Source organism: Echinops telfairi, unplaced genomic scaffold, assembly GCF_000313985.2.
Source record: "Echinops telfairi isolate 266 unplaced genomic scaffold, ASM31398v2 ScPeMD7_23;HRSCAF=83, whole genome shotgun sequence".
NCBI lineage: Eukaryota > Metazoa > Chordata > Mammalia > Afrosoricida > Tenrecidae > Echinops > Echinops telfairi.
The window spans coordinates 17,461,875-17,488,966 of record NW_022103920.1 but is presented as its reverse complement, the minus strand read 5'-3'; the positions used below and the strand labels follow the sequence as shown (position 1 = coordinate 17,488,966).

The following is a 27,092-nucleotide window of genomic DNA, read 5'->3' as shown; positions in this document are numbered from 1 at the left end:
GTTGATGAATCATCAAGCCTAACTTTTTGTTTGAGTCCGATTCCTTCCTTTCTTTTTGCTCCCTTGTCTTTTGTGGTTCAGCTGAGCATTTACTCCTTTTGTAAAAATAAGGGTATCATCTATAATGAATTAGACATTCCGTGTCTTCTTTTTTTTGGTCTTCCATAACAGGTCTTAATTTTTTTTAAATTGTACTACTGTAACTTACATGCCATGGCATGTGACCACTCAGCATATAAATCAGCGATTTTTGCTACATTCACAATCACCCTCAGTACCTAACTGCAGAGCAGTTTCGTCACTCCCAAAAGAAACCCCGTGCCCATTAGCAGTTCATCCCCACCTTCCTCTTCCCCTAGCCCCTGACAACTAATTTATTTTTGTCTGGATTTCCCTGTTGTGCACATTTCATATAAATGGAGTTAAACCAGGTGAGACCTTTCGTGTCTGGCTTCTGTCACTTACCTTACAGTGTTCAGAGTTCGGCCATATTACAGTCTGTGTGCGCAGTGTAACCCTTTATCGGGTGCGTAGTGTTCCATTGTATAGATGCACCTCCTTTTGTGTATCTGCTTGTTAACTGGTGGACATCAGAATCGTTTCCAGTTTGTGCTGTTGTGAGTAACACTGCTGGGAACACCCATTGCATGGGGAGTTGAGGAGGAGGACAGGTTCTCATTGCTCTCGGGGATGTCCGAGGGGTAGATTCACTAGATTATATGGCAATTCTGTGCGTAACTTTTTGAGAAACTTCCAGCTTGTTTTCTAAAGCAGTGCACACCACCAGCATCTATGGATGGTGTTTCCCATTTTCCCACTTCCTTGCCCATACTTGTTATTGTCTCTCTGTCTGAGGATAGCCACCCTGGTGCGTGTACGTGGTGTCTGCAGTGTTTTGATGTGGTCATTCCCCTGAGGAGTAATGGTGGTGAACCAACGGTCCCTGGCCTTTATGTCTATCTTCTCTGGGAAAATGCCAATTCAATTTTCTTTTTTTCCTCAATCAGGCTATTTGTCTTTATTGTTGACCTCTAATAATTCTTTGTCAATTTTGGGTACTTGAATCTTCTCACACATCCTTTGCAAAATAGTTCTACCTCTTGTGTTTCGTCTTTTCACTTTCTGATGCTTTCTTCCGAAACACAACAATGTCAGTGTCTATGAAGTCCAGTGTACTGATTGCTCTTGTTGGTTGGCTGTGTTCCTGGTGTCATAGCCAAGAAATCATTGCCTGACTCGATCGTGATTTTACACCTGGGCTTCTCATCTACGAGTTCTGTAGTTTCAGCTCTTACATCGAGATCTCCAGTTCATTTTTTGTATACGGTGGGAGGCAGGGTCTACCTTCATTCTTGTGCTTGTGCTTCTCCACTCGTCCTAGCACCTTTTGTTGAGCAATACTGTTGTCCACCGACTTGTCCTGGAACCTTTATTGGAAAATCTCATGACCGCAGTGAGTGGGTTTCTTTTGAGTCTCATTTTTTGGGGCAATATTTCATCTGGTGGCTGCACGCATTCATTTTACCACAGTCTATAGTGTCTTACCACAATCTATAGTGTCTCCGGTCTTCATATGGTCAGATGCTGTTTTTCTACCCACGGAGCTCTTCCATTTGGCGGAGCCAGTACCATTCCATTCTCAGGCAGAGAGGATTTTTGCTCTTGGGTTGGGGAGAAATAGTGGTTCTGTTGGCTTACTTGAAATCATCAGTTTCTTTGTCTTAAATCAAGTAGGGCTGGTTTTGGGTGCCTCGGTTCCAATTTCCTGGTGTCAGGGTCTTGGGAGTTGAGGAGTTAAATGAGCCCATGTCAGAATCGCGCGGTCATGTGGGGACCTGTTGGTGAGCAGCAGTGGAGTGGGGGCCCACAGTGCTCCCTGTCGGTCATCTCCCATGAGCCTCTGAGTAGGGTTCGAACAGTTGGGGTCCCATTTTCCTTCCCAGCTGGTTGCTCTCAGCCCTTGCTGCCCTCCGACTCGTGCCCCAGAGCCAGGTCCTTCGCTCCCCACTCGTCCACTGCCACTTTTATTTGCAGAGCTGAGAAATGGCTAATTCATAATCTCAGTCAAATGGACTGGTGGTGGCAGCTGTTTCCACAAACCTCCCGCTGAAGCAGGTAGGGTGAAGATCATTTTTCTAGAATGTGTCATTTTATTAATGTAATTTGAGAGAGCAGTTACCATATGACTTGCTTTCCATGCCCTATAAATTAGCAATTAAGGATAATTACTGCATCCATGGAAGTTTGCAACATGAATCAGTACTGCTTTGGCAGAACAATTTCCGGTGACACTTTCCTCTCAATCTTAACATTACTTGTTAGGAATTAAAATTCTGATAAACAAGCCATCTACTGCCTGACTTCCTGTGGTCCTCCTCTCAGTGAATGTCCGCTCCCACGGGCAGAGATTTCTGTGTGCCAGTTGTCTAGAGCAGTGCCTGGTACACAGGGGGCACGCAGTACCTCTGGCTAGAATTGAGGGAATGAATCTGTCAGCGAATAAAATGATAAAAGTAATCAACTTCGATAGCAAGTCTTTCAGAAAGGAAAAATGACTTGCTGTGATTATGGACATGAAAGATGTTAATTCTGATCTATAGACCCTTCAGCCTTTTCATATTTGACCTAATGACATTTTAAGTATTTTTCCCCTTGGGGCTATTTTTCCTTCACTTTATTTGATGGGGAAAGCAAACCTAAATCCATTGCCACGAATCGATTCCATCTCATAGGACAGAGTAAAATTGCCCTGTAGGGCTTCTGAGGCTGTCAGTCATTGCAGAAGTAGATGGCCACATCTTTCTCCCCATCGGAGCAGCTGAAACCACCAACCTTTCAATTAGCAACCCAACCTTTTAACTGAAGGGGCCTTGAAATATTGTTCCTGAGGAAGGCCTGGGAGTAAGGGCTGCTGACAAGGAGGGTAGGGGATGGACATTTAGCAGTTCTTGGAAGATGAAATGGTGAGAAAGAAAAGAAGGTGTAGTGTGCTGGAAGATTTCCACTCCTGCCGATAGCAGGGAAGTGGTTCTTCCCTAACAGAAACAGGGCTCTTCCTTTTGCCATTGTCTACCAAACTGGAAACCCGAGCCAGTCAGATCCAAGCATAGCAACCCCTCGTGTGCATAGGAGGGTTGTCAAGGCTGTGACCTTTCAGATTGCCAGGCCTTTATTCCAAGGCGCCTCTGAGTGGGTTTGAACCATCAGCCTTTCAGGTAGTCAGTAAGCGCTTAGCCATATGCCCTTTCTCACGTCTCTACCCACCTGCTTTCAAAGTCTTGGCTGCCTCCCACCTCTGCCCAGGGAAAGATGTTCACTTGACAGTCCCCAAACAAGAATAGCCTTGCCAGCCACAGCCACTGCCCCACTTGTTGCTTGGATGGCTGAGCTGAGACTCCTGCTTGAATCTGTAAACTCAGCAGTATCAAAGGCGTAGAGCAACTGAACATGAAACTCACCTCTAATGCTCTTTTAGGCATTGACTCCTGTTTGAATGGCATACCGTATATACTCGAGTATAAGCTGATCCAAATATCAGCCAAGGCATCTAATTTTACCACAAGACTGCATAAAAATGTGCTGGAAAAATTCGGCTTATACACGAGTATATATGGTAATTGGTACAGCAGTGCCAAGAACTTCTGACAGTAGTCCCCACAGTAGCTGTTGGGGAGGAGGGAGGAGCCAGTGCACAGCTACTGTGCACCAGATGTTCGCCAGGGTGCGTACTGAGTCAGGAGAGTACTCACAGACCCAGGCAGAAAGAACCCTTGGAGGCACTGCCTTCTGTTGTGAGGGAGAAAGGGCGTTCTTACCAGCCACTCTGCTGGTGAGCTCTTCTGTGGCCCTTGTCAGACTTGAGTAAGTTCTGGTGCGGGGACAGTGAATTATTATTGTCTGTGGCCCTTCTCGCCAGTCTCTAATTCTTACCAAACGACCTGGCTCTGGTAAGAATGTAAGGGAAGATACTGATGGAATTCACCTGTCAGTGCTTGCGAACAGGATGCCCTGGTTTGGCGTCCTGCTGCATATAAAATGAGCATGGATTTTGTCTGAGTCTCGCGTAGCCATTGCAATGGATATTAGAACCGAGGGATAAATTATAGAACATTAGGCCAGTGCACCTGGGTGTGGCCAGCACTCACGGAGCAGGGTTTCCCTTACTCAACCAGGGTGAGTTTTCCATCAGGGTTTACCAGAGGGTTTTGGGCAGAGTCGGATTACCCAGTATGTATTTGTTCCAAAACCAAATCCACAGTCATTGAGGTGATTTTGACTTTATAAAAGGTCTGAGGCTATAAATATTTATGGGGGCAAACAGCCTCATTTTTCTCCCAGGAAACAGCTGGTATTTTTGAGCTATGGTCCTTGAGGTTAAAAGTCCAACACTTACCCCACAGCACCATCAGGGAATTGTACTTAATTTACTAATCCAGAGGGAACAATGTGACCTAGATCTAAGTGAAATTGTTTCTTCTGGATTAGGAAGCAAGCACAGTTAAGCCCAAAGGAACCTTGTTTACAGTCAGCTGTGGGTCCCAGGTCTCTGGGAATTAGACTCACTGGCTGACAGTTTGCCTGGCGTGGGTGAGCAGGCATTGGAGAGAGTTGTCCTATCTGTCTGCATCCTGTAAGCCTACTCCTGTGCCCTGCTTGGGAAATGGACATGGTGGTTTCCAGGCAGGCATTCTGCAGTGTTGTCTGCTACTTTTGTGTGTTTTGTTGCTGCGGTTTGTGCAGAAGAATCCACGATACATGAGCCAGATCCAAACTCTCATTTTTCTTGTAAAGCCGAGAGTCTCTTTGTCTGGGTCCTTCTCCTTTGAGGGACTTCAAGCATCCTTGCTCTGATAGGCCTGTGTCCCTGGCTTGCCTTTGCTTGAGAACCTGTCTTTTTTGGAATGTCAGTTCCTTGGGAAGATGCCCAGGGCATATTTGCAGTTAAGACTGCTATGGAGATTGTTCACTTGGAAGTTGTTGGGTTTAATTGCTAGTAACATCTAATCAAGAAAAGAGAAGAGAAAGCCGGACTTCAAGTCAGATTTGGCAGACAGTCATGGGGTGGCCAGGGGGCTGTTTAGCCCATGGTGTGGGGTGTAAGATCCAAGGGATGCCAAGAGAGTCATTGGAATACTACTTACTGTTTTTTTAATTGGGTTGCATGGATTTGTTCAGTTTCCATATAGAGGTAGTAGGATGGGTAAATAAATTATGGTCTGTGCCTGCACTGAATACTACACAGCAATGAACACAAGCAACCTGTAGTGATTTACTTAACATGCTTCACCTCACTTTGTTTCAACTCTTCAACAGGAGTTTCACCAAAAAAGGGGTGGTGTGGGAAACAAAGGAAGCGGTGGAAGAGCACGCAGTATGGGTCTCTTTATACAGCGGTCAGACTAGGAAGGAAAGCACAGCCCTGCTGCTTAGGGTGTATGCTGAGATGGAGAAGCTGTGCAGTCCAGCCTAGGAGGGGCCTTTGTCATGCTTAGGATACCATCAGGGGAAGGGAAGGCTGTCAGTGGAGAGTGAGCCTGACAAGAGCCCAAGGTGCTGGCATGGTTGCCTAGCTCACCTGGGTGGTGGTGACTCAGTCATTTACTGATTTCCTCCATATGCGAGTGTCAGTGAATAATTCACAGCAGCATTTCAAGTAGAGCGTGGTGGAGGAGCAATCTTGGCCACGGGGATGTCTGTAGGCATGCTCTGCAGTCTCTTTGATTCAGCTGCCTTTACCCAGCACTTCATGGTCTTGTCTGCCCCAGAGTTCTATACTGCCACAACTGGCCAGCCTCCTCCCAGGAGCCTTTCAGCGCTTCCTTCTTGTAAGCATGGACTTGAGTCTTGCAGATCTTGAGCCCTCCTGCTCATGGCCTCTTGTCTCCCAGGTGCAGTCTCTCCATCTCCTCCCCTGCAAGAGCTTGAGAGCTCTCTTCCCATTGGCTAGTGGACTCCGCGCCTGGCACCTTTGCGTAGAAAAATGGAAAGAGCTGGAGAACTTGGGAGCCTCAGCAGATTCTCTACGGTTGCTGCAAGCCGAGCGCTCACGCGTCCTTAGCAGATTCATTCTCTTGGGACTGGGCTGGGCTTTGCTCGCTCATCCTAGCTCCGTGGTTCTCATCCTTCCTAATGCCTTTACTAACCCTTGAATACAGTTCCTCATGTTGTGGTGACCTCCAACCATACAATTAGTTTCGTTTCTACTTCATAACTGTAAATTTGCTACTGTTATGAATCATAATGTAAATATCTGATATGGAGGATGTATTTTCATTGTTACAAATTGAACATAATTAGACATAATTAAAGCACAGTGATTAATCACAAAACAATAAGTAATTATATATTGTGAAATATGTGTTTTCCAATGGTCTTAGTTGACCCCTGTGAAAGGGCCGTTGGAACTGCTGGCCTAGATTATGAGCGGTGTCGTCCGCGGCGCAGCTTGACTTTGATCTCCTCTTCCACATTCATTCTTGCTTGCTCAGTGGGTCCCTCATCTTTCTGTTCCACTTTCACATGGGACAGGTTGGGGCCCTTTTTTTTTTTTTTTGCCAAGGGCCTTTTGGATATTTATATCATCATCCTTGGGCCCATACTGGTCAAGCGTGTAATTAATTCACCCCTAATGTCATGGCTGGAATGGCTGTTCTTTGGTGAGGTGTGTGATGTTAGCTGGGCTTCATGACTTTGTGGGCCTGATACGGCCCTTGGGCTGGACATTCCGTACTTCTGACTTGTACTTCTGACTTACGACTTCTGGCGTAAGACTTCCACTGTCAGCACCAGCCCGAGGATGGACGGAGGGAACCAGTAGTTACTGAGTCTTTTCTGATTCACAGGGGCCCCCTGTGTGTTCTGTAGGGTTTTCAGGGAATTAGATCCCTGGGTGTGTCGTCTGAGGCACCTCTGGGTCAAGCTGAACCTCTACCCTTTTAGTGAGCAGCCAAAATACAGTGACTGCACGCACTACCTGGGGCCACAGGGCACGTGGAGGGAGGGAGACAACGGATGTCTTGGTGACTGGAAAGAGCGCGTCCATCGTTTTGCTGGGGAGAAGCAAAAGACCGTTACTGCCTTCATGCTTCCTCACTCCACTGGTGAATCTCAGGACCCTCCCATCATTTGCTGAATTCTTACTGGTATTTCTGGATCCATCCTCTCAAAATCTGGCCCAAGATTTCCTTTAGGTATTTCCCTCATAAACCCGAAAGCCCTCCTTTTTATCTGTTTTTTGTAGTCATTCAGCACATGCTGCCTCTGAGGTGCCACATGCTGCTGCAGTTGTAAGGCTGCTGAAGGACTGGCACTATGGAGGGAGCTTCTCTAGATCTCTAATCTTCTTTCTTTTCAATGCCCACCCCCCAGGTCCTCTCAGGGTGCGCCATCATCGTCCGAGGGCAGCCCCGCGGTGGACCCCCTCCTGAGCGGCAGATCAACCTTAGCAACATTCGAGCTGGGAACCTCGCTCGCCGGGCAGCTGTGGCACAACCTGAGGCCAAGGATACTCCTGACGAGGTGGGTGCTCCCTGTGCTGCCCTGAGGCCGTGGCCCCGCTCGCACCCAGTCTCTCATGGCACACATCAACAAATAGATCTCTTGCTTAATTTTGTTCACATGTGCAATCCAGCAACCTTGACTGTGTCCATCATGCTGTTCAACCGTCAGTTTTATCTGTGTCTCCACTGTCCCCTGTCAGTCTTCACATCACAGACTCTCCACGTCCCCTAACCAAGAAGCCCTTCTTTTCCTTTCCCTGCCTCCCACCATGGGCAGTGGTCTCTACGTGTGCTCCATGCAGATAGTTTATGCAGTTGGGCTCAGGCAGTCTTTGCCCTTTCATAACTGGATTCAGTTCACTCGGCATACCGTTCATCGTGTCTGGGACTTCACTTCTCTTTTGGGCTGAGTGATTGTTCATTGTGCAGAGGTGCCACATTTTGGCTGTCTCTTCAGTAGGGTGCATTTTTTTTTGGTCCTGTATTTTGAGTATTCTCTCACAGGATATTCTCCAGATGGGTTGCACCTGTTGTTCATATATTCAATCCCTTTCTCAGTAAATCCAGTCTTCGGACTTTATCTCATGCTTTTCCCTGCAGGCTGAGAGACCCTCTTGGGTTTGCCAGTGTTTTCACACCTCTTTCAAACCTTAGATTAAGGAGCCCTGGTGGTACTGCTGGTTAGGTGTTCGGGTGCTGACAGCAGAATCTACACTTTGAACCCCAAACCCCCTGCTGGAGAAAGATAAGGCTCTCTGGTCTCAGAAAACCTATGAGCTACGGTCAACTCGATGGCAGGGGATTTGATTTTTCCCTCCACCCTTACAGGAGTCTGGAAGCATATCCCGGGTGGTCACAGCTATTTGAGGTCATCATTGGTTTAGGCGGGGTTTCTCTTATTACTAATTTACTTGTGATGACTATTCATACATGCTCAAAATTCCAGGAGATGTACAGTGAACTATCTAGCTCTTCTACTCAGAGACAAGTAATGTTACTTATGTCTCCTCTTGGAGCTACACCTGTGTAAGCAGACACATGCATGTATGCACACACGCACGCCTCTCTTCATTTTGCAGATGGCAAAACCAAACGGACTCTATCGAGTCGATTCCAACTCATAGTGACCCTGTAGGACAGGGTAGAACTGCCCCTGTGGGTTTTTGACACTGTTAACTCGTGATGGGAGTAGAAAGCCTGTCTTTCTCCCTCAGACAGGCTGGTGGTTTCGAACTGCTGACTTAGTAGTTAGCCTCCCAATGTGTAACCGTATGCCACTGTGGCATAGTGTAAAAATGGCATAAATGCTTGAGTCCCTGTCATCCATGTGCTCTCTAAAGACATCTCTGAACCCCATGACACTGTAAGATTTGTGTAAATAGATCTTTTTTCAGAGGAGGAATTAGGTGTTTATTCTTTTTCAAAGCAGTCTCTCAAGGCAGTTTATGGTTCCATAGTAGTTACAGTGTTACAGTGATTTACAAAGCCACTTCTGAGCCCTCACCCGCCTTTCCTGCCTCCCTGCTCCAGTGCCGGGCATGTGGCCTTGGTTGTGATCGGCCTTTGGCTTCTCATGCTCCTGCCGGCTGCTGTGAGACCTCCTTTCACTGCCCTGGCTCCTATGCTGTAAAGCCAGAATGCATCAGCTCCTGGCTCTGCTCCCATAATGCTCTGCATGTCAGACATGAGCTTTTTGGCTTTAGTTATTTGGCTTGTTCCCAACTTGATGGCATTGGTTGGGCACGTTGGACCCCCAGCTCACCTCTGCTGGAGTAGGGGTATGGAAGCAGGAGCTTGCATGGGCCTTTCATTTCAGCAGAACATTTTGTTTATGCATAATGATTCATAATAAACAAAACAGCCAATCACAATAAATCAAAGAAACCAATGGCATTTTGCTTGAATTAAGGCAGTGAAGCAACATTTTATAAATCAGAGAAAATGACCTATCATTCTTCTGGAAGTCAGACTCCAGTAGGCTTTTGCAGTGATGACTGAATAGAGCAAGATGGTTCTTTTTCATTCTCGCTCACTGCCATCGGGTCGATGCCGCCTCATAGCGATCCTATAGACACCCCCAAACCAACCCACTGGCGCCAGGTTGGTTCCTATTTTTAGGGACCTTAGTAGGTCTTCCTAGTCTAGAAATCTTCGTGGGAATGGAGAGGCTCACATCTCTTCTGCAAAGCAGCTCGTGGGGGTGAGCCTCTGACCTCACAGTGAGCGGCCTGATGCTTAGCCTATAGTGCCCCAGGGTTTTTTCGCTCACCATTGATGACCGCAGACTTTGGGAATAAAACCAAGGTATACTTCCAGGCAGCCCAGTGATAACTAAACAAGATACAGTGAACGCCTCAGCCTGCGTTGATAAAATGCCCAATCAGTGCTAGTTGGGGCAGCCACCGTGGCTACTTCCAATTCCCGCCCCTGCCAGCCCCCCTCCAGGTGGCCCCCGCCCCGGCTGCTGAGTCCCTTTCAGGACTTCTCAGATGTCACGCATTGTAACTTGGCCTTTTCCTGTGTGATGTGTGACGGATTGGCTGCTTCTGTGGGCATGGTCTTGACCTGGCTGGCTGGCACTGGTCACCGGGCACTTTCCCAGAAGGCAGAAGTTGTGCCACCTCTGAGAAAGAAGGGCTGGGTATTCATTTCCTGTGTCATGGATGAGAATCTAGGACAGAGAAACGGGAGCCCAGCTGGCACTTGTTGTGAAATATCCTCGCTGTGTCCCTCGAAACAGGGCTGGGCGTGTCAGCAGCACTGGGAGAGCTGAAAGGCCAGTGTGTCGCGGGCCGGGCCGGCCCTCCTTCCGCACAGGCAGACGTTTGTACAGGGCTTGCTGTGCTTTTGTCTCCTTCCTGACCAACCCGACCCCACTCAGCTTCTCCTAGTAACTGCCCAGAAGTCTCTGTGACAGGAAGGATCTGAGAACTACAGATGTCACCTTCCCCTGCCCGTTTCCACCTTCCTGAGGAGCTGGTCACTCTTCACCCGCTCGCATGTTGTTTTCCCCTACCTGGTTTTGCACCTGCTCTGGGACATGTCACCAGTGTCCCAACTGGTAACCCGAATCAGAAACATGGTTTCCCTCACTCACCTCTTCCCTTGCTCAGTGTTAATCCCTCATCACTCTTGCGGGCTGTGTGCCCACCTGTGAGGAGTCATTTCTTGGGAGCTAAGCCTTACCAAGCTGAAGTGTCTGCTCTTCTCCTGCCTCCTTATGCCTCCCTTGGGCTGCTCCCACCACCAGAGTTCCTCCCCCACCCATGTAGCCTGCTGAGCACCTCTCAAGTCACACCTAGCATCTCCCTTCAGACCCATAGCCTGCATGACAGTTCATTCCAGGTGCACTCACCTTCTCTTGTAGCCTGTCAGCTCCTCAGGGCAGGAAGAGAGAGTGGTGGTGGTGTGTGTGTGTGTGTGTCTCTCTCTCTCGTGCACGCGTGGGGTGGGGGGTGGGGAGCGGGCAATGAGGCGCTTGCGCTTGCCTTTTTCTTGGGCTTTCATTTCTCTGTGTCCCCCACCCCCCCCACACACACAGAGTCAAGATACATCAGCTATTGTTACTCACACACTTCCCTTTGAATCACTGTTCCAAATTTCCTTCGCTTGGTTATTCCTTGCCTTTCTTCAATCAAGATCTCTTCTTTGAAAGAAACTCGGCTCTCTCCTAAGACCTGTGGCAATAAAAGCAACTCCACTGTCCCTGGCCACCACTGCCCTGCTGCAGCTAATCCCTGGCGTTGCCTAGCTACTTAAGGCAGCCTGGATACTGCATTGATGGGCGCTGTGGGGCTTATATATTTATTTCCCACACATTTCTTGAGCTCCTGCTGTCTGTATAGCTGTGTGCTGGTTTCGTAGGAATTATAGAAATGAATGTAAGAGTCCACACTCAGTGGAGCACTTCAAGGTTGAGGTGGTGGAGAAGAGAGCAGAGACGGGCCAGTGGCATATACACGTCAGGTATAGGGGCATTTTCGGTGGGGGACAAGACATATTGCACATTAGGTCATATCTAGAAGTAGTTGGCTTTAAGCTTCTAAATTGTTCTGGGTCCAGGCTCCTTCTTGGTCCATAGAGAAGATTGGAAAGAAAATTCCACTCCACCACGGTCACTGTCTGAGCCATGCTTGGGTCTGGGAGTGGAGAGAAGCTGCCAGGTGTTTTAAAGGGAAGAGACAGTCGGGTCTCAACCAGTTAAAGGGCGCTGACATCTTGGTTAGAGCTCTGGAGCCATCTAGACCTCAGTTGGTAAATGCTCTGAGCAGAATTCTCTCTGATTGTCTCTTAGGTTGTGCTGACAGCTCCCCAGGCAGCCTCTGTGGACACATGGCCAGATCTAGCCTCACACTGACCAGGAGTCCATCCTATGGTGCAGCTTGGCCACGGGGGGTGGGGGGGGTGTCCAGTTGCTATCCAGCATCGCTTCCTGACCCTTCGCATTGCTTCCCTTCTTAGCTAATAGCTTGTCCTCCAGTTACTGCATTCCTGAATCCTGAGGGAACAGCAGGAGATGGCCGACCTGGGAAAGGAGACTGCAGAAACTAGGGTCCTTTTTCCTATGGAGTAAGATGTATGTTCTTCACAAGGGCTCCAGTTCAACTCTCTCTCATTTGCTCCTGTGACTGACCAGCTATAAAACATGAGGTCATTCAGCAAGCCTTTAACGTTTTTTGAGGCGCTCTGCCTGGTTGGTAAGAATAGAGGTTCCCCACAGGGGTGAAGGGTCAATTGACCCTTGGTAGCTGTATTTTCACCCGAGTCTCAAGAGTTTTTCTAAGGTGTTTGGGAAAACAATGTGTTTCTGGGTTTTAGATATTAGTGGGCACTCGGGACTGAACCTTCGACATGTCAATAACAGGATGCTTTCAGAATTGACTGATCACTACAGTAGTGCAGGCTCAGGAGGTGGTGCTGGTTGGGTGATTATTATTTCTGTGGCGTGCTTGGTAATCATACTCCTAACCAGCACCTTATTTTTGGTGCTAGGTGTCTACTTCTACTCTAAGGGAGTGGGGCAGGGGCTAGGGCTGGGGCATTTATGGCAAGCTAGTGATTGGCTCCTTTGCTTTTTAGTGCTTTGAGGAAAGAGTGTCCGTGAGCGGGGTAGGTGCGTCTCTGTGCCGTTGAGAGCTTTTACTTTGGATCAGTGCCTCCTAGAACTCTGAAGAAGTGAGGTGTGTCACAGGATTGTGGAAGACCAGTCCAATAGGTTGGTGGGGTTGCCACCTTCTGATTGGCATCTGAATTCCAGGAAGTCACATGGCATTTTTGTCCAAGCAAAGCTTATTGAGGGAGGCTCTTTCCCCAGGACATCACTTCACCGTTTGGCTTTTCGGCATCCCAAGATCTGGGGCTGCGAGAGATTATAGCAGAGAACATACGCCTATCTCCTGCCACTTTTCCCTTTTTAATCTATTATTTGATTTCATGCTTTGCATTCCCTCCTCCCTCCCAGCTTGTCCCGAGGGAACCTGGGGGAACCGAGCTAGTCCAGAATATAATTTTAAGACTCGAAAGTGCCAGTGGCATCTGTGACAGGCCTCTTTTACTTTGTCTCTCCCTCCTTCTTTGCAGTGATGGGTGGGGTGGGGTACCCTGCATGTTCTTTTGATCACAAGGGCTTCCTGCTGCCCAGCTGTGTGACTCACCTCCTGTGCCAGTGCCCTGGACTGGGGTGAAGGGTCAGTCACCGTTGTCCAGATGACCCTTCTCCATGGGTGGCAACTGCCATGCTACCCAAGATCCCAGGCTTCATGGAGGGCTCCAGGGGTGCTGCATTGAAGTAGAAGAGGTGGAAGTATTTTGGAGAAAATAGTTTTGCCCTTTCCCCCTTTGTGGCTTTTTGAAAATAACGTTATTCCTTCAGCAGGAGGCCCACCTGCAGTGATAGCACTTTGTCCTCACCTGGACAGAGCCCAGAGCAGATGAAGAGCAGGTCTGCGAACAGGTTCTGAATGATTCAGTCATGGCCAACGGAAACAAGGGCAGAGTATGTGTCGCATAGCAACCAAATCTCCCGTGCGTGGGGTTTTTTGACCAGCTTAGGAGACGGCACCGCTGTTTGCATCCTACTGGGAGGAAAGCCCACCGTGTAAGAGATCTGGGTGCTCTGCAATGCATAGGCTGCCCTGGCTTCCACCAGTCTTGACCAAAGCAGTGTGAACCCTGAGCAGGAGGCCCACCCTATGGTTCTTTGTCACCATTCGAGGTAGTGCCATGAACACCTTCCGAACCTTGCTAGTTTAAGGGCCCGGAGAAGGTGCTCGTTTGCTGGAGTGAGGCCAGCCAGTGGTGGTGGGAGTTATTATTCATGGTTGTTCCTGGGCTGGGTGCATTTCTGGAGCTGGACTTCCCGTCGTAGGAGTGGGTTGACAAATACAGAGCATTGAGCATGGTGGCTGGCACATGGCCAGTGCTAGAAAAGTGTTGGCTGTTGCATTCATGGACTGAGCAAACAGTAATGGGGGACGAGTGCCACTGGCAGTGTCTGGAAGCGGTGAGAACTGTTTCTAAGACCCTTGCTCATGACAACCTTGGCCAGAGGCTCCCCCTTCACCACCCCAGCCCCACCCCCAACCAGTTGCAGCCTTATGTGTTCGCACCTTTATTTCCTCAGGGTTCCCGGTGGTTGAGATGCGGAAGTGCTGGCTGTAGTGTGAACCACCTAGGCACTTCTCCAGGGACACGTCTGTCTTGTCTTTTAGGCCTGGGCCTTTCCTGCTCGAGAGTTCCTTCGAAAGAAGCTCATCGGGAAAGAGGTGTGCTTCACGATAGAAAACAAGACCAACCTGGGACGCGAGTATGGCATGATCTACCTTGGCAAAGGTGAGCAGATCTGTTTCTCTCCAAGTCTAAAGTTCCTCTCCATATGGATTTCAGCTGATGGATGGCCGGGGCGGGGTGGGGGTGGGGATTATGTGGGGAGAGCCTGGGACTGTTGGCTGCAGCTTTGATAGGAAGCCCCATGGGTCTGTTTCTGTGCGGATGCAGAGGAACGCCCTGCACTGCCTCCCACACTCTCCCCGCCTGCTTCCCTGGCCTGGCTTGGCTTGGGTTCTCAGTGCCATTTAGCCTCTTCCTCATGTTTAGGTCGCCACCTCGCTGAACCCAATGATGCTGTGCTCCGAGGCTAGGATGCTAATTGAATACCGTCGATCTCCTGGTACACCCTCTGTTGTCTTTGTCTCGCTCATGGCTCTCTTCCTCCTGGAAACTCTGTAGGACAGATTTGTGTGGAGCCTGTGGTTTTTCTGCAAACCCTCTTTCTTGTAGTAAGGTGGAAGAGACACAGACATTGGAGTTGCATAGCTGTGGATTAAAACCCTGACTTCTTCCCATGACCCCTCTCCTAGCTGGAGTTTCTTCATCATAATTGTCTTCGTTAGACAATGAAGATCTCCGTGTTTGTCTTCTTTGCACAATTGTAGTATCTCTGCAACACCTCGCCCAGGGGCAGAGCCTGTGCTCCAGGCATGTATTTGTGTGTGAGCACACATTCAACACGGCTGGTTGCTTAGCTGGGCAGGACGGCTGATGGGGTGGATATTAGGTGCTCTGCTCTCTTGTGCTAGGGGGAGGGGGTAGAAAGATTGTGAAGTTTGAACAGAAATAGAAGTGAATTGGTAGCTTGTCAGATGAACAAGAAATAAGTCACGTCCATCTGGAATGATTATGGCGATGTTCATTGTGGCGTGGTGCTGAGCTGGCTGGTTCGCGCTGAAGAGAGCCCACAGATTGCCAGGGTTCACAGCATCCGGGTCAGAGTCTATGAGGCCGGTTGGAGAAGTCTCAGAAAAGCAAGTTTGAGAGTGACCATGGTGGGGGTTTGTCCAGTTTCTTACCCAGCAGAGAATTGACTCTTCAGCCTCCTAATCAAACGATCTGAATTGCTCCACTGAAAGGGAAATTTTAGACACACCTGGAGTTGTTTCATAAAGGGAAATTAAAAAAAAATTGCTGTTTACTCATAATTCCAAAAGCATAGAAAATAAAACACGGATGCATTCCTGGTGGGTAGTGTCTGGTTAAAGGAATCTAATACAAACGGAAGCACCTTGTCTTCAAAATGCAGATGTTTAAAGCTTTCATAATCTAAAGTACTTCAGCATCTTACTAGCTGGCCCATCTTCTGTGAACCCCACAAGAAACCTCATTGGACCACAGATTATTGCTGGCTCCAATATTTCTATGATGAAACACCCCCTCCCCCTCAAAGAGCTCATTTAAGTAATCTTGGTCTTCAACTGGAATGGCCAAATGGCTTCTCTTGAGAGTAGCTGACATTTAAAATGATCTTTAAAGATTTTTTTAAAGTGGCCAAAATGAGATATAATGTGGTACATTAACATGATAATGTTTAAAAGCAAACCTAAGTGTGTCAGGTAAAGATCAGTAAGTGTGTGCTGAAGGAAAGATTAAAATGACCTCTTTCGGTTTTAAAGAAATGGCTGTCCACATTTAATATTTTCACTCAGGTAATTAACAACCTCTGAAAACGAATTCTAAAGGCAGAAGTGGCTCAGACCGGAACTAGTGCTCCTCGCTTGTCCCTCTTGTGGCATGCCACCCACTTTTTTATGACAGGGAAGAATGGTAGAATTTGAGAATTGGGGACAAGCTAGAGGTCAAAGGAAAAAAAATTGGTTTGACTTCTGGATAAAGTAGACCTCTTCTAAATGCCACCCTCCAGTGGGAAGGCAGGAGACAAAACTGTGACTTGACCAGATGCATTCCTTATCAAGAATGCTTGGTCTATAAATTCCCTTTCCCCCTGTATTTCTCAAGACATTTGGCGGGCGAATCTATTTCCTCCTTGTTTGAAGGCGCAGTCAGATCCCCACTTCAGTGGTGGGGGTGGGCCGCCAGTTCTGAGAACTCTGTGCCAAAGGGCTGACGGGTGGACTGTGGATTGGCTGCTTGTGCGGCCACTCACCTTTGTTCCTGGGCCCCATGCTCCCACCCCACCCTCACCTCTCGGCACCCAGCTTTTCCCTTTGTTGAATCCTTCCTTGTAACTTTCCATTCCTTGGATTCCTGCTGCTTTGAAAGAACCACGGCACTCACCACTGATGTCAGACAGCTGTGTGTCTGTGTCTGGCCGCAGCTGCCACCTCAACAGGGATGGTCATGTGAGCCACATGCAGCCTCAGGACCAGAATGGTCCTTGAGTAACTCCTTCCTCGCCAGTCTCCCGGGGCCATTTCTTCTTCTTCCTCTCCTTCCTCACCTTCCTCGCCAGTCTTCGTCGTCATCGTCGTCTTCTTCCTCCTCCTCCTCCTCCTCCTTCCTCCTTCTTTCTTCTTCCCATTTCTTCTTCTTCTTCTTTCTTCTTCCTCCTCCTCCTCCTCCTCCTCCTCCTTCTTTCTTCTTCTAAAATTATTTTATCGGGGGCTCACACAACTCTGATCACAATCCATACATCAATTTATGAATCAGGCATGTTTGTACATACATTGCCTTCATTCTTATCTAGACATTGACTTTCTATTGAGCCCTCGTTACCAGCTCCCCACCCCTCCCAAGTTCCCGGATAGATTGTACATTGTTATTATTCTCATCTCTCACACTAAGCGCTGTCTCCCTTCCCCGTGTTTTCTGTTGTTCTTCCCCCTGTGGAGGGGTGTATGGTTCCTCCCCCAGGGCCATTTCTTGGTAGGGGGAGAGGTTCACTCTTCTCTGTGGCAGGAGCATGGGCATTGGGGTCAGGGGTCGGGGTGGGGGTGTGCACACTTGTTCTCTCTGCAGAAGTAGATGTGTTTACGGCATAAAATTCTCAGGGAGTTTTATTCTGTGCTGATACTCCCTGTCAGTTCCACTACTGCGTTAGCGTTTACTTGGGAGCTTGTTTTCTGCCATATTAAAGATCTTTATGTGGAGATTTCCTCATAGATGTCTTCTTTTATCGTTTTGGCTGACAGACAGAGATTTAAGGGAATGCACAGAGCCTAAAAGCTTTTTTCAGTAGCTGGGAAATGCATTAATGTTTCAAGTGCCCAGGTAGGAAGGACTTTGCCAGGTAGGGTTTTAGGCTTTGCTTCATTTCTCCTGCCTGCTTGGAAGGCTGCTATGTGTGCAATGGAGGTCCAGGTGCTGTCCTGCAGCACCTCTGAGGGCAGCAGCCAGTCTGTCAGGTGGGGCATCCCATGGACATCTGTCTCTCTCACTCCCACCCCCCACCCCCCCACCCCCTTTTACAGAGTAGAAATTGCTATAAATGGTTTAGCAGAAATGTTTCACTAGGCCATTCTTCCAAAAGACCACTGGGTGGGGTTGAGCCACTAATCTTTAGATTAGTAGTCAAGGGTGAACCTTCTGGGCTCCCCTTGTAAATGAACCTGGCTAGTTGGTTGTACAGGCTGCAGGCAGTAGTTTAAATTCTTGCTGTGTGCCCTGTGCCCAAGGAGTATGTCCATTATTTACTTCTCACAAAATCCCAGCAAGGCAGGTCCTGTCCCCCTTTTATAGGTGGGTTACTAAAGATGCGGAGAGGGATCTAAGTCAGCTTTCTAAGACCGGCAGCTTCTCAGTGGCTGGATGTGTATTTAGCCCCAGGCTTCTGCCCCTCGGCCTGCCTGTGCTCCCGGGCTGCCTGGGACTTGCTCTCCCGCAGTTCCAAGACTGCCTTGGGTTAGAAAATTAGAAACCGCCTGGAGAAGCAAGCCTAAAGACCTTCTGGCTCTCCAGTCTCCACATCCTGAGAGAAGAGGTTTTCTGAGAAACTCCAAGCTGCAACTCTGCCCGATCTGGTTCTCTGGCAACATCCTTCTTGAAGGGCTCAGGGTTAGGGTGGTCCCTCTTGCAGGAGGCCGGTTTGGGTCTTGCGTTTAATTCCCTTTCTCTCCCCCGCTTCCTGCTGCAGATACCAACGGGGAAAACATTGCAGAGTCTCTGGTGGCAGAGGGCCTGGCCACTCGGCGAGAAGGCATGAGAGCCAGCACGTAAGTCGGGGTACTCCCAGACCTGGTCTGAGCTGGGTGTGCTCAAGAGAGGCAGAACTGGCTTTGCTGAACTTTCATCCCTTTCACCTTCCTACGTACAGCCGGGGAGGTTTAGATGCTCTCGTGGCCTCTGGGACATTCCTGCGCTGGTGTGGATTCTTCTGAGCTAGGAGTCACTTCCCATTCTGGGGTGGTGGCTGGAACGACAACGCCTTTAAGAACAGGCTTTGAGCCCCAGGAGCTTGTTCTGTTCTGCATATTCACACAGCTCACTGGGGCTCTGTCGTATTCCACAGATAACTCAGTCCCCCAGTGTTTGCTCACCCATCCATTCCACACTATCTGTTGCACACTTACTCGGTGCCAAGCTATGGCCCAGACACTGAGAAGATAGCCGGGAACAGAACTTAGCCCCTGCCCGCTGTTTGTGGGCTACAATAAGTCACTAAACAAGCATATTTAGCAGCGGTTCTCAACCTGTGGGTCGCGACCCCTTTGGGGGGTTGAAATACCCTTTTTTTTTTTTAAACCTTTTATTTAAACAGGGGCTCATACAACTGTTATCGCAATCCATACACAGATCAATTGTGTAATGCGCATTTGTACATCATTCTCAAAACATTTTCTCTCCACTTAAACCCCCCGGCATTAGGTCCTCATTTTTCCCCTCCCTCCCCGCTCCCCACTCCCTCATGAGCCCTTGATAGTTTATAAATTGGTATTTTGTCATACCCTTTCACAGGGGTCGCCCAATTCATAACAGTAGCAAAAGTACAGTGATGTAGTAGCAACGGAAATAACTTTATGGTTGGGAGATCACCATCACATGAAGAACTGTAGTAAAGGGTCGTGGCATTAGGAGGGTTGAGAACCACTGATATATAGGAATGTATCAGATATGAGGGCTACATTTAGTGAGAAATAAAGTGGGGTGAACATGTAGAATGTAAGGCAAAATCTATGCCTTAGAGTCATGGTTCTCAAATTCCTAGTGCCTCTCCGTGGGAGGCTTTCTCCTCCTGTAAAGAGTTACAGCCTCAGAAAGCAGCAGGGGTGCTTTTCCCCTGTCCTGAAGGGTCACTGTGAATCAGAATTGACTTGATAAGGTGGATTTTCAGTTATGTGTGTTCAAGGAGAGCAAAGTCTGACTTCCAGCCTTTTCAATGGTTTTAAAGCCCCATGTGCAGCAGGTGAAGATGACTGTGTGAATAGGGGTTGCTTCAAAGTGATGGCCAGTCTACATAACAAAGCACAGGGATGAGTTGTCCCTGAGTCCATTATTTGTAGCCTCAAGCCGTAACTGAATTTGGTTTCCTTCCAGGTGAAGGTGGACCCTTCCATTTCCAAACTGCTTTTGCTTAGCTGGCCTCATCGAACAGTTTGGGGGTGTCATTCATTATCTGTAATAACAGTGGCACTCTGCTCACTCATGTACCCACATACACAGGTGCCCCGTTTCGCAGACTGGCAGAGAGTGAGATGGCTCATAGTCACCTTCCCTGCTCTGTGTCCTGTTGAGCTGGGGCAGGCTTTTGCTTCCTGAATCCTGGGTGCTTAGTTGGCGTTCTGCCCCCTGGAGTGGCTCCCCTCTGAGCACCAGCTTGCTGTCTTGTGATCACTGTTGCTGGCTGTAAGGAGATGGGCTGTAAGGGATCATCTCAGCAAATGCCCTTAGAATTTCCTTGGTTTTGTGAGGGAGCCAGTGTAGACGCTGGAAGTTGCACTCCTGGTGGATCTAGGCCTCAGCCTTGGATCTGCAACGGGTGCTTTGGTCTTCTCAGGGGAGGAGATGCTGAAGAAACTGCCTATCAGAGAAGAAAAAGGTCAGATTCCTGTGGTGACGTCACTAACCTCCCTTTCCTGTGTTTCATGTTCCAGCCCGGAGCAGAACCGCCTCTCAGAATGTGAGGAACAAGCGAAGGCAGCTAAGAAAGGGATGTGGAGTGAGGGCAACGGGTCACACACGATCCGTGACCTCAAGTATGCCATCGAGAACCCCAGGCACTTTGTGGACTCCCACCACCAGAAGCCCGTCAATGGTGAGGCTGGCGGGCAGACGGCTGCCCCTTGGGGGTTCCTCCTTTCTGCTCTCTGGATCTCGAGACGTAGAAGACCCAGTGAGCCTTTCTTTGGCTTTGTTAGTATCCCAGGGGAGGGGGGCTTGAGCCCAGCTAGTAGAGATGCAGCAGTATGTTTATCTGGCCGGGTGGGCATTTCCTGTTACAAGGCTTTTGCACAGTGGGGTCTTCCTGGTCTCTGAGAGATGAATATTTAAATACCACCTTTGAGGGAGGAATACTATGGGAGTACACTATATGACAGGACTTAAAAAGTACTGAAAAATGGAAGTAGGAGATGATGGAATTTACAAGACCTTTTGCTGCCCTCTTGTAGTGACATGCTGTATAGTTTGGCCCTCCCTCCCTACGACCTTGTTAACCACAATGCCAATGAAATAACATGATTATCATTATTAATGAACATCTGCTGGGGTCACGTCCCCTTCTGGCCACCTGGTACTCAGATGCACAGCCTTGCTTGTGGACAACAAAGTTGGAGGTGTGAGGTTCCAGAAAGGTCAGAGGACACAGAAGGGAGCCTGGTCTGAATTCCCATGACCAGTCTGTGGAGAGTCTGTTGTGCGAACTCATGACCCACCGGTACTGCACCGGGTCACCGCAGGGCAGGGTGTCTCTGAAAGACAAGGTGTGAGGGGGCTGGGGGGTGGTGAGTGGTTAGACTGGGACAACTTTGCTAATGACTTAAGCGGTTTCTTCTGTCATGCAGCCATCATCGAGCACGTGCGGGACGGCAGTGTGGTCAGGGCCCTGCTCCTCCCAGACCACTACCTGGTCACGGTCATGCTGTCAGGGATCAAGGTCAGACCACCCAGGGCCAAGGGCGGGGCTGGGGTGTGATGGAGGCACTCGATGATAGGTTGAGATTGTCACTGGGACCTCCCTCTCTCTCACCCGAGTAGGGCCAGTGTGGAGGGCTGTAGACATGTTTGGGTGTAAACATGTGGATCATTCTGATTGGATGAAGGAGGCCTTCTGTTTTCAGTTCCCAGGGTTTGTTTAGAGTGAGCTGTGCTGAGAGATTGAGAATGTAGACCTGGGGAGAGGAGATGGGACACTCACAGCCAGCTGAATATGCCCTGTCTCATGTAAGAACCCATTTAAAACACAGTTTTAAAAATTGTGGTAATGTATATAAATAACAAAACAAAGCTGTCTGTGTCCTGCAAGTCAATTTGAACTCATAAAAACTTGCCCTTTTAGCCATTTAAAAGCATCCATTTTGTTTAAAATAATATTAAGGATTTAAAGCTAGGCATTGGTGAATTTTTTTCCATGGCCAAGAACCATCTTATACTATAATGCAAATCATATTCCCCATGATAATGTGACAGTTTCATCTTATTTACTGAGAAGTTTGAGATGGTGACATTTCTAGTTTGTTTTTAAAGGGCCTCACAGACTTGAGAGAACTTCCTCGGCCTGGTGTTGTTGGGGTGGTGGGGTTGGGTTTGCTCTCTGGAAGGCTTCGGGTGGTTCTGTGTGTGTGCCGGCCCCCACCTGCAGGCCCTGGTGCTCACCTCCCTCACTTTGCTTTAGTGCCCAAGTTTCCGACGGGAAGCAGATGGCACTGAAACACCAGAGCCTTTTGCTGCCGAAGCCAAATTTTTCACCGAGTCGCGACTGCTCCAGAGAGATGTTCAGATCATCCTGGAAAGCTGCCACAACCAGAACATTCTGGGCACCATCCTTCACCCAGTAAGTGTCCATCTGGGGTCTGAAGAGCTGTGCCTGGGCGGTGTAGAAGGCTAGCACTTGGCCACTAGCTTGAGAGTTGGTGACTGGAACTTAACTTAAGAGGGGCTTTGGAAGAAACGCCTAGTAATCTGCTTCCGGAAGGTCGCAGCCTTGGAAACCCGTGGAGCGATTCCTCACTGCACGCATGAAATGGCCTTGACTTAGAATCAACTGACAGAAGCAACCCGGGCCTTCCTGTCCCTTCCTCTTCCCAACGCGTCCTTCTATTGTTTGTCCATCGAGGTGATTCTGACGCATAACGACCCTTTAGGAAAGATGGAGCTCCCCCTTTGGGTTTCTAGGACTTTACGTTTTTACAGACCCACCCTCGTCTTTCTCCATCAGAGCGATTGGTGGGTTCAAACCGCTGACCTTGTGGTTGTAAACTCAACTCAGAAGCCGCTATGTCACCAGAACGCCTCTGTCTCAGCAGAGTTAGCTTGGACTGACTTTGAAGCATTTTATAGTGTGGCATCAGTTATCTGATAGAATTGGCCTGTCCTGTGCTACTTCTCAACTCCAGAAAATTATTCTCAGATCTTCATGGGTTTAAAAGTGTTTGTCCTCAAGGCCGCCAAAGGAAAGGATGGGAGACTGTGACATCCTGTAGACGTGGCAGTAAGACTGGTGGATAAGATTGGTGCGCCTTTGAGTGTAGGTTGGAAGAAGTAGCTGATTTGAAGAACTGTGATGGAGGAAAATTTTTGGTAGAAAAACATTTTTGTGTGTGTTCAGAGCTTTTGCATTTACCTCTGCTTTTAAGCAAGAAATAGCTTCTTCTTTTTAAAAAATCATTTTATTGAGGGCTCGTACAACTCTTATCACAATCCATACATCCATCCATCGTGTCAAGCACATTTGTACATGTGTTGCCATCATCATTCTTAAAACATTTTCTTTCTGCTTGAGCCCTTGTTTATCAGCTCCCCTCCTTCCCTGTCCCCCTCCCACACGAACCCTTGATAATTTATGAATTATTATTATTTTGTCATGTCTGACACTGTCCTACATCTCCCTGTACCCACTTAAGAAATAGCTTCTTGGTATGCTCGTTGGAGTTGTAACCGTGTGTGCCCCTTGACAGGCGCGTTATAATTGGTTTTGTGGCCCCCAGGTTGCAGGGGATTGTCTGACACGGGGTGAAAGGACTGTTCCTTTGTCTTGGGGTAGAACTTCCTCCACGATGGCAGTTGTGCGCAGGCTCACAGGCTCGGTTTAGAATGTGCCGAAGGCTTGTCTGCTGCTTGGGAGTGCTTGCTGCCTGACTGCGCCCTGCCAGATGGCTCAATGTCACAGTAGAATGTGAATTATAATTCACTGGACAAAATGTAGCTTTAGTTATTCCCTACTCAGCCTGCTCTTCAGCGGTCCCCTTGTGAAAAGGGGAGGAAGTGCTGATCTCAGGGAAGGCAAGAATGGGCATACTCTCTGCTACATAGTAGCATCCGCCTCTGCCCGCAAGAAGAGCTATTGAAATGTCAATTCCATTCAGTGCCACTAACGTTCCCCCAGCTCCTTTTGCAAGCACGCCACTGTGCTGGGTGCTGGGAGATGGTGCCAAGGCCAGTGAGAGGAGCCCCAGGGCAGGGCCTCATCTTTTGAGTGGGTGTGGGTGTTATGCTTAGTAAAGGAAAACCACGATGCCTTTTATAAAAAATTAATTGTGGCGATGTTGACTGCCAGAAGTTGGGAGAAGTATATTCTTTCAACAGAATCTCATGTTTTGTCTTTTAGAACGGAAATATCACGGAACTCCTGCTGAAGGAAGGCTTTGCCCGCTGTGTGGACTGGTCCATCGCCGTTTACACTCGGGGCGCAGAAAAGCTGAGGGCAGCTGAGAGGTAAGACCCAGCAGAGAACCTGGCCCCTAAGAAAGTGTGAAGCCTTTTTAGGGAAGGGGGAAGGAGACCCAGCCACCTTCTCTCTCCCCTGTGTCTGTGGCCTCTGGTGTGCCATTTCAGTCGAGGGCTGCCGACGTTAGCATCCAGGCTCGGCCAGAGAAGGGCTTCCTTACTTCTAAGTGGGTGAAGACTTTGGGCTACACTCAGACATGATTCTTCACCGGATTTTCGGTTTCGTGTTTTCAGGGCACTGTTCCCCAAGTCCCTCGTTTATGTTTTGGGTTTGAGGGATTTAGAATGAAATGCACTTGAGGTTTGTTGGAGGAAGTGAGCTGCTCCTATGTGGGACGCTGGGGCGTGGGCTTGGAACCAGGTCTGTTGGAAGCATGGAGCTTGTGGGGGTTACATCAGGGCCATTCCTCGCTGATATCAGGCCCAGCGCTCCAGTTTACCTGAAAGTGTGATTTAACTGAAAGTGTTCATATAATTCTGAGGTGATAGAGCCATGTTTTTTGCTTGGTGCATCATAATGTTGTAGATGTAGAAATAACATGTTCAAGAAAGAAGGCAGGCGCACTCCAAACATTCAACTGTCATGTTCCGTTATTCGTAGACATGAGTGAAGAGTACAATGCAGGTAACTAGACCAGTGGAGAGGAAGCTCTGGGAGGTCCCAGGCACCACTTCCGGGGCTGAGTGACAGCAGAAGGCAACGAATCGCTGATGCTGATGTTTGCCCTGAGGGCTATGCGGTGTATTTCAGAACCCTAAAACCATGATGGTCCTAATAAACTGGTCTGAAAGATTCTTTATAAAATCCAAACCATTTTGTATATTTTTGTTGTTGAGACTTAGATCCAAGAGATTAGCAAGAACACGAATTACATGCCTGTGGCCATCTTTCCTTTTCTTAGCTCTTTTGCATTCTTCTCTGCCTGTATACAAAAATACTTGGAAGTATTTATAAAAATATATCCTTAATCTCAGACATTTGATATGGCATATACAAGAAAGGTATACTGTCTGATCAAAAGCACAATGAACCTATAGGGACAGCAAGTAGAGTAAGGGGTTGAGGGAAGTAGAGGGTAGTGGTGGTGGTGGTGGTGGTGGGGCAAGTAAAAGGGAAACAATGTCAAGGAGCCCATGTAGAAAGAGTGCTTGAAAACTGATGTGGTAGCAGTTGCACAACTGTACTTGGCATGATTGAAATAAGGAATGATATGAGGCATGCGTTGACTCCAACTTATAAGGAACATTCTGACTGTACTTCTAAGACAGGTTTGCTTATTCCTCTGGCAGTCCGTGGTATGTTTATGTTCTTCACCAACATTCTAGTTCAAAGGCATCCTTAGTCACTCAGCCTTCCTTAGTCAATTTTCAGCTTTGTCATACATCTGAGGTGATTTAAATACCGTGACTTGGATCAAGCACACCCTAGTCAGTCCTCAAAGTGACATCCTTACTCTTCATCGCTGTAAAGAGGTAGTTTGCCGCAGATCTGTCCAGTGCAATATGCCATTTGATTTCCTGAATGCTGCTTCCATGTGCATTGGCTGTGGATGCAAATAACCTTTAATTTTTCATCATGATGTCAGTCTACTGATGTAATTGTGAGGACCTTGGTTTTCTGCTGCAGTCCTTGATATTCATTAGCAAGTGCTTCATCAGCAAGTGCTTCAAATTCTCCCCTCTTTCAGCAAGCAAGAGTGTGTACCATCTGCATGCTACAGTCTGTCCATGAGTCTTCGTCCATTCTGGATGCCGCTTTTCTTCAGATGGTCCACTTTCTCAGATACTCTCAGCATGCAGATTGAATAAGTGTAGTGAAAGGGCACAACCCTGATGCGATGCCCACATCTCAGTGTCGCCTTGTTTTCAGTGACTGCTTCTTGGTCTATGTACAGGTTTCACACAAGCATAATGAAGTGCTTTAGAATTCCTATTCTTTACAATCTTGACTTGTTATGATCTACACAGTCAAATGCCATTCTGTAGTCAACAAAACACAGGCAAAAATCTTGCTGGTATTATCTGCTTGAAGCCAGAGTCATCTGACGTTCACTTTCTCTTCTGAATCCAGCATGAGTTTCTGGTCATTCCCTGTCAATATATTGCTGCAATCATTTCTGAATTATCTTTTGCAAGCAAATTAAAATGATTTTAATGATATTGTTCGATAATTTCTGCAAACTGTTGGATCACCCTTTTGGGGAATAGGCATGTCCCATTTCATTGGTCAGGCAGTTGGCCCCCAAATTTCTTGACATAGATCAGTGAATGCGTCTGTCCTTGCATCAGTTTTTTAAAATATCAGTGGTATTTATTCTGCCAATTTCTGGAGTTTTGTTATTTTGTATGTGCCTTTAGAGCCCTCGTGGTGTAGTGGTTACGAGTTGGGCTGTGTTCCACATGGTTGGCTGTTTGAAACCACCATCAGCTCCACAGGAGGAAAGCCCCACGGCTTTCTACTCCTGTAAACAGGGACGGCCTCAGAACCCCACAGGGTTCTCTGAGTCAGCAATGACTCGATGGCAGTGAGTAGTTTGTTGTTTTTTAGTAGTGCCATGGCGTACTTTTTCAGTACTCTTGGCTCTTGGTCACATGATACCTCCTCAAATGGTTGAATGTTGACTTTTTGGCACAGTGATTGTGTATACCTTTCCTCTTCTTTGGATGCTTCCCGCATCAGTCAGTCTTCTGTCCAGTGTTCTCGCTGTGGTTAGGCATGGTCAAATCGGTTCCGACTCATAGCAAACCTATGTATAACAGCCTTCCTCACAACTGTTAGGTTTGAATGATCTTTCTAGTCATGAGGTTTTCTCTGTGTGACAGTGATCCACTGCTGTTTGTAAGGTTTTCAGTGGCTAATTCCTCAGAAGTGGACAGCCTTTTCCGTTTTTTGTAGTCTAATTTTTATTTGGAAGCTCTGTTGAAATCTGTTCACCTTGGGTGACCCTACTGGTATTTGAAATACAGTTTCAAACTACCAGC

General features: G+C 48.1%; 1 protein-coding gene across 1 annotated transcript in view; it reads left to right on the top strand.

The window, feature by feature from the left end:
* The window catches only part of SND1 (staphylococcal nuclease and tudor domain containing 1), a 483,020-nt gene that overhangs the window by 25,458 nt on the left and 430,470 nt on the right, over positions 1–27,092 (top strand). Inside the window, exons 2-8 of the mRNA XM_004707793.4 lie at positions 7,369–7,518; positions 14,210–14,330; positions 18,364–18,442; positions 20,321–20,481; positions 21,230–21,321; positions 22,060–22,218; positions 23,992–24,098. Of these exons, the coding sequence (XP_004707850.1) occupies positions 7,369–7,518; positions 14,210–14,330; positions 18,364–18,442; positions 20,321–20,481; positions 21,230–21,321; positions 22,060–22,218; positions 23,992–24,098 (869 nt within the window). The remainder of the gene's footprint in view (positions 1–7,368; positions 7,519–14,209; positions 14,331–18,363; positions 18,443–20,320; positions 20,482–21,229; positions 21,322–22,059; positions 22,219–23,991; positions 24,099–27,092) is intronic.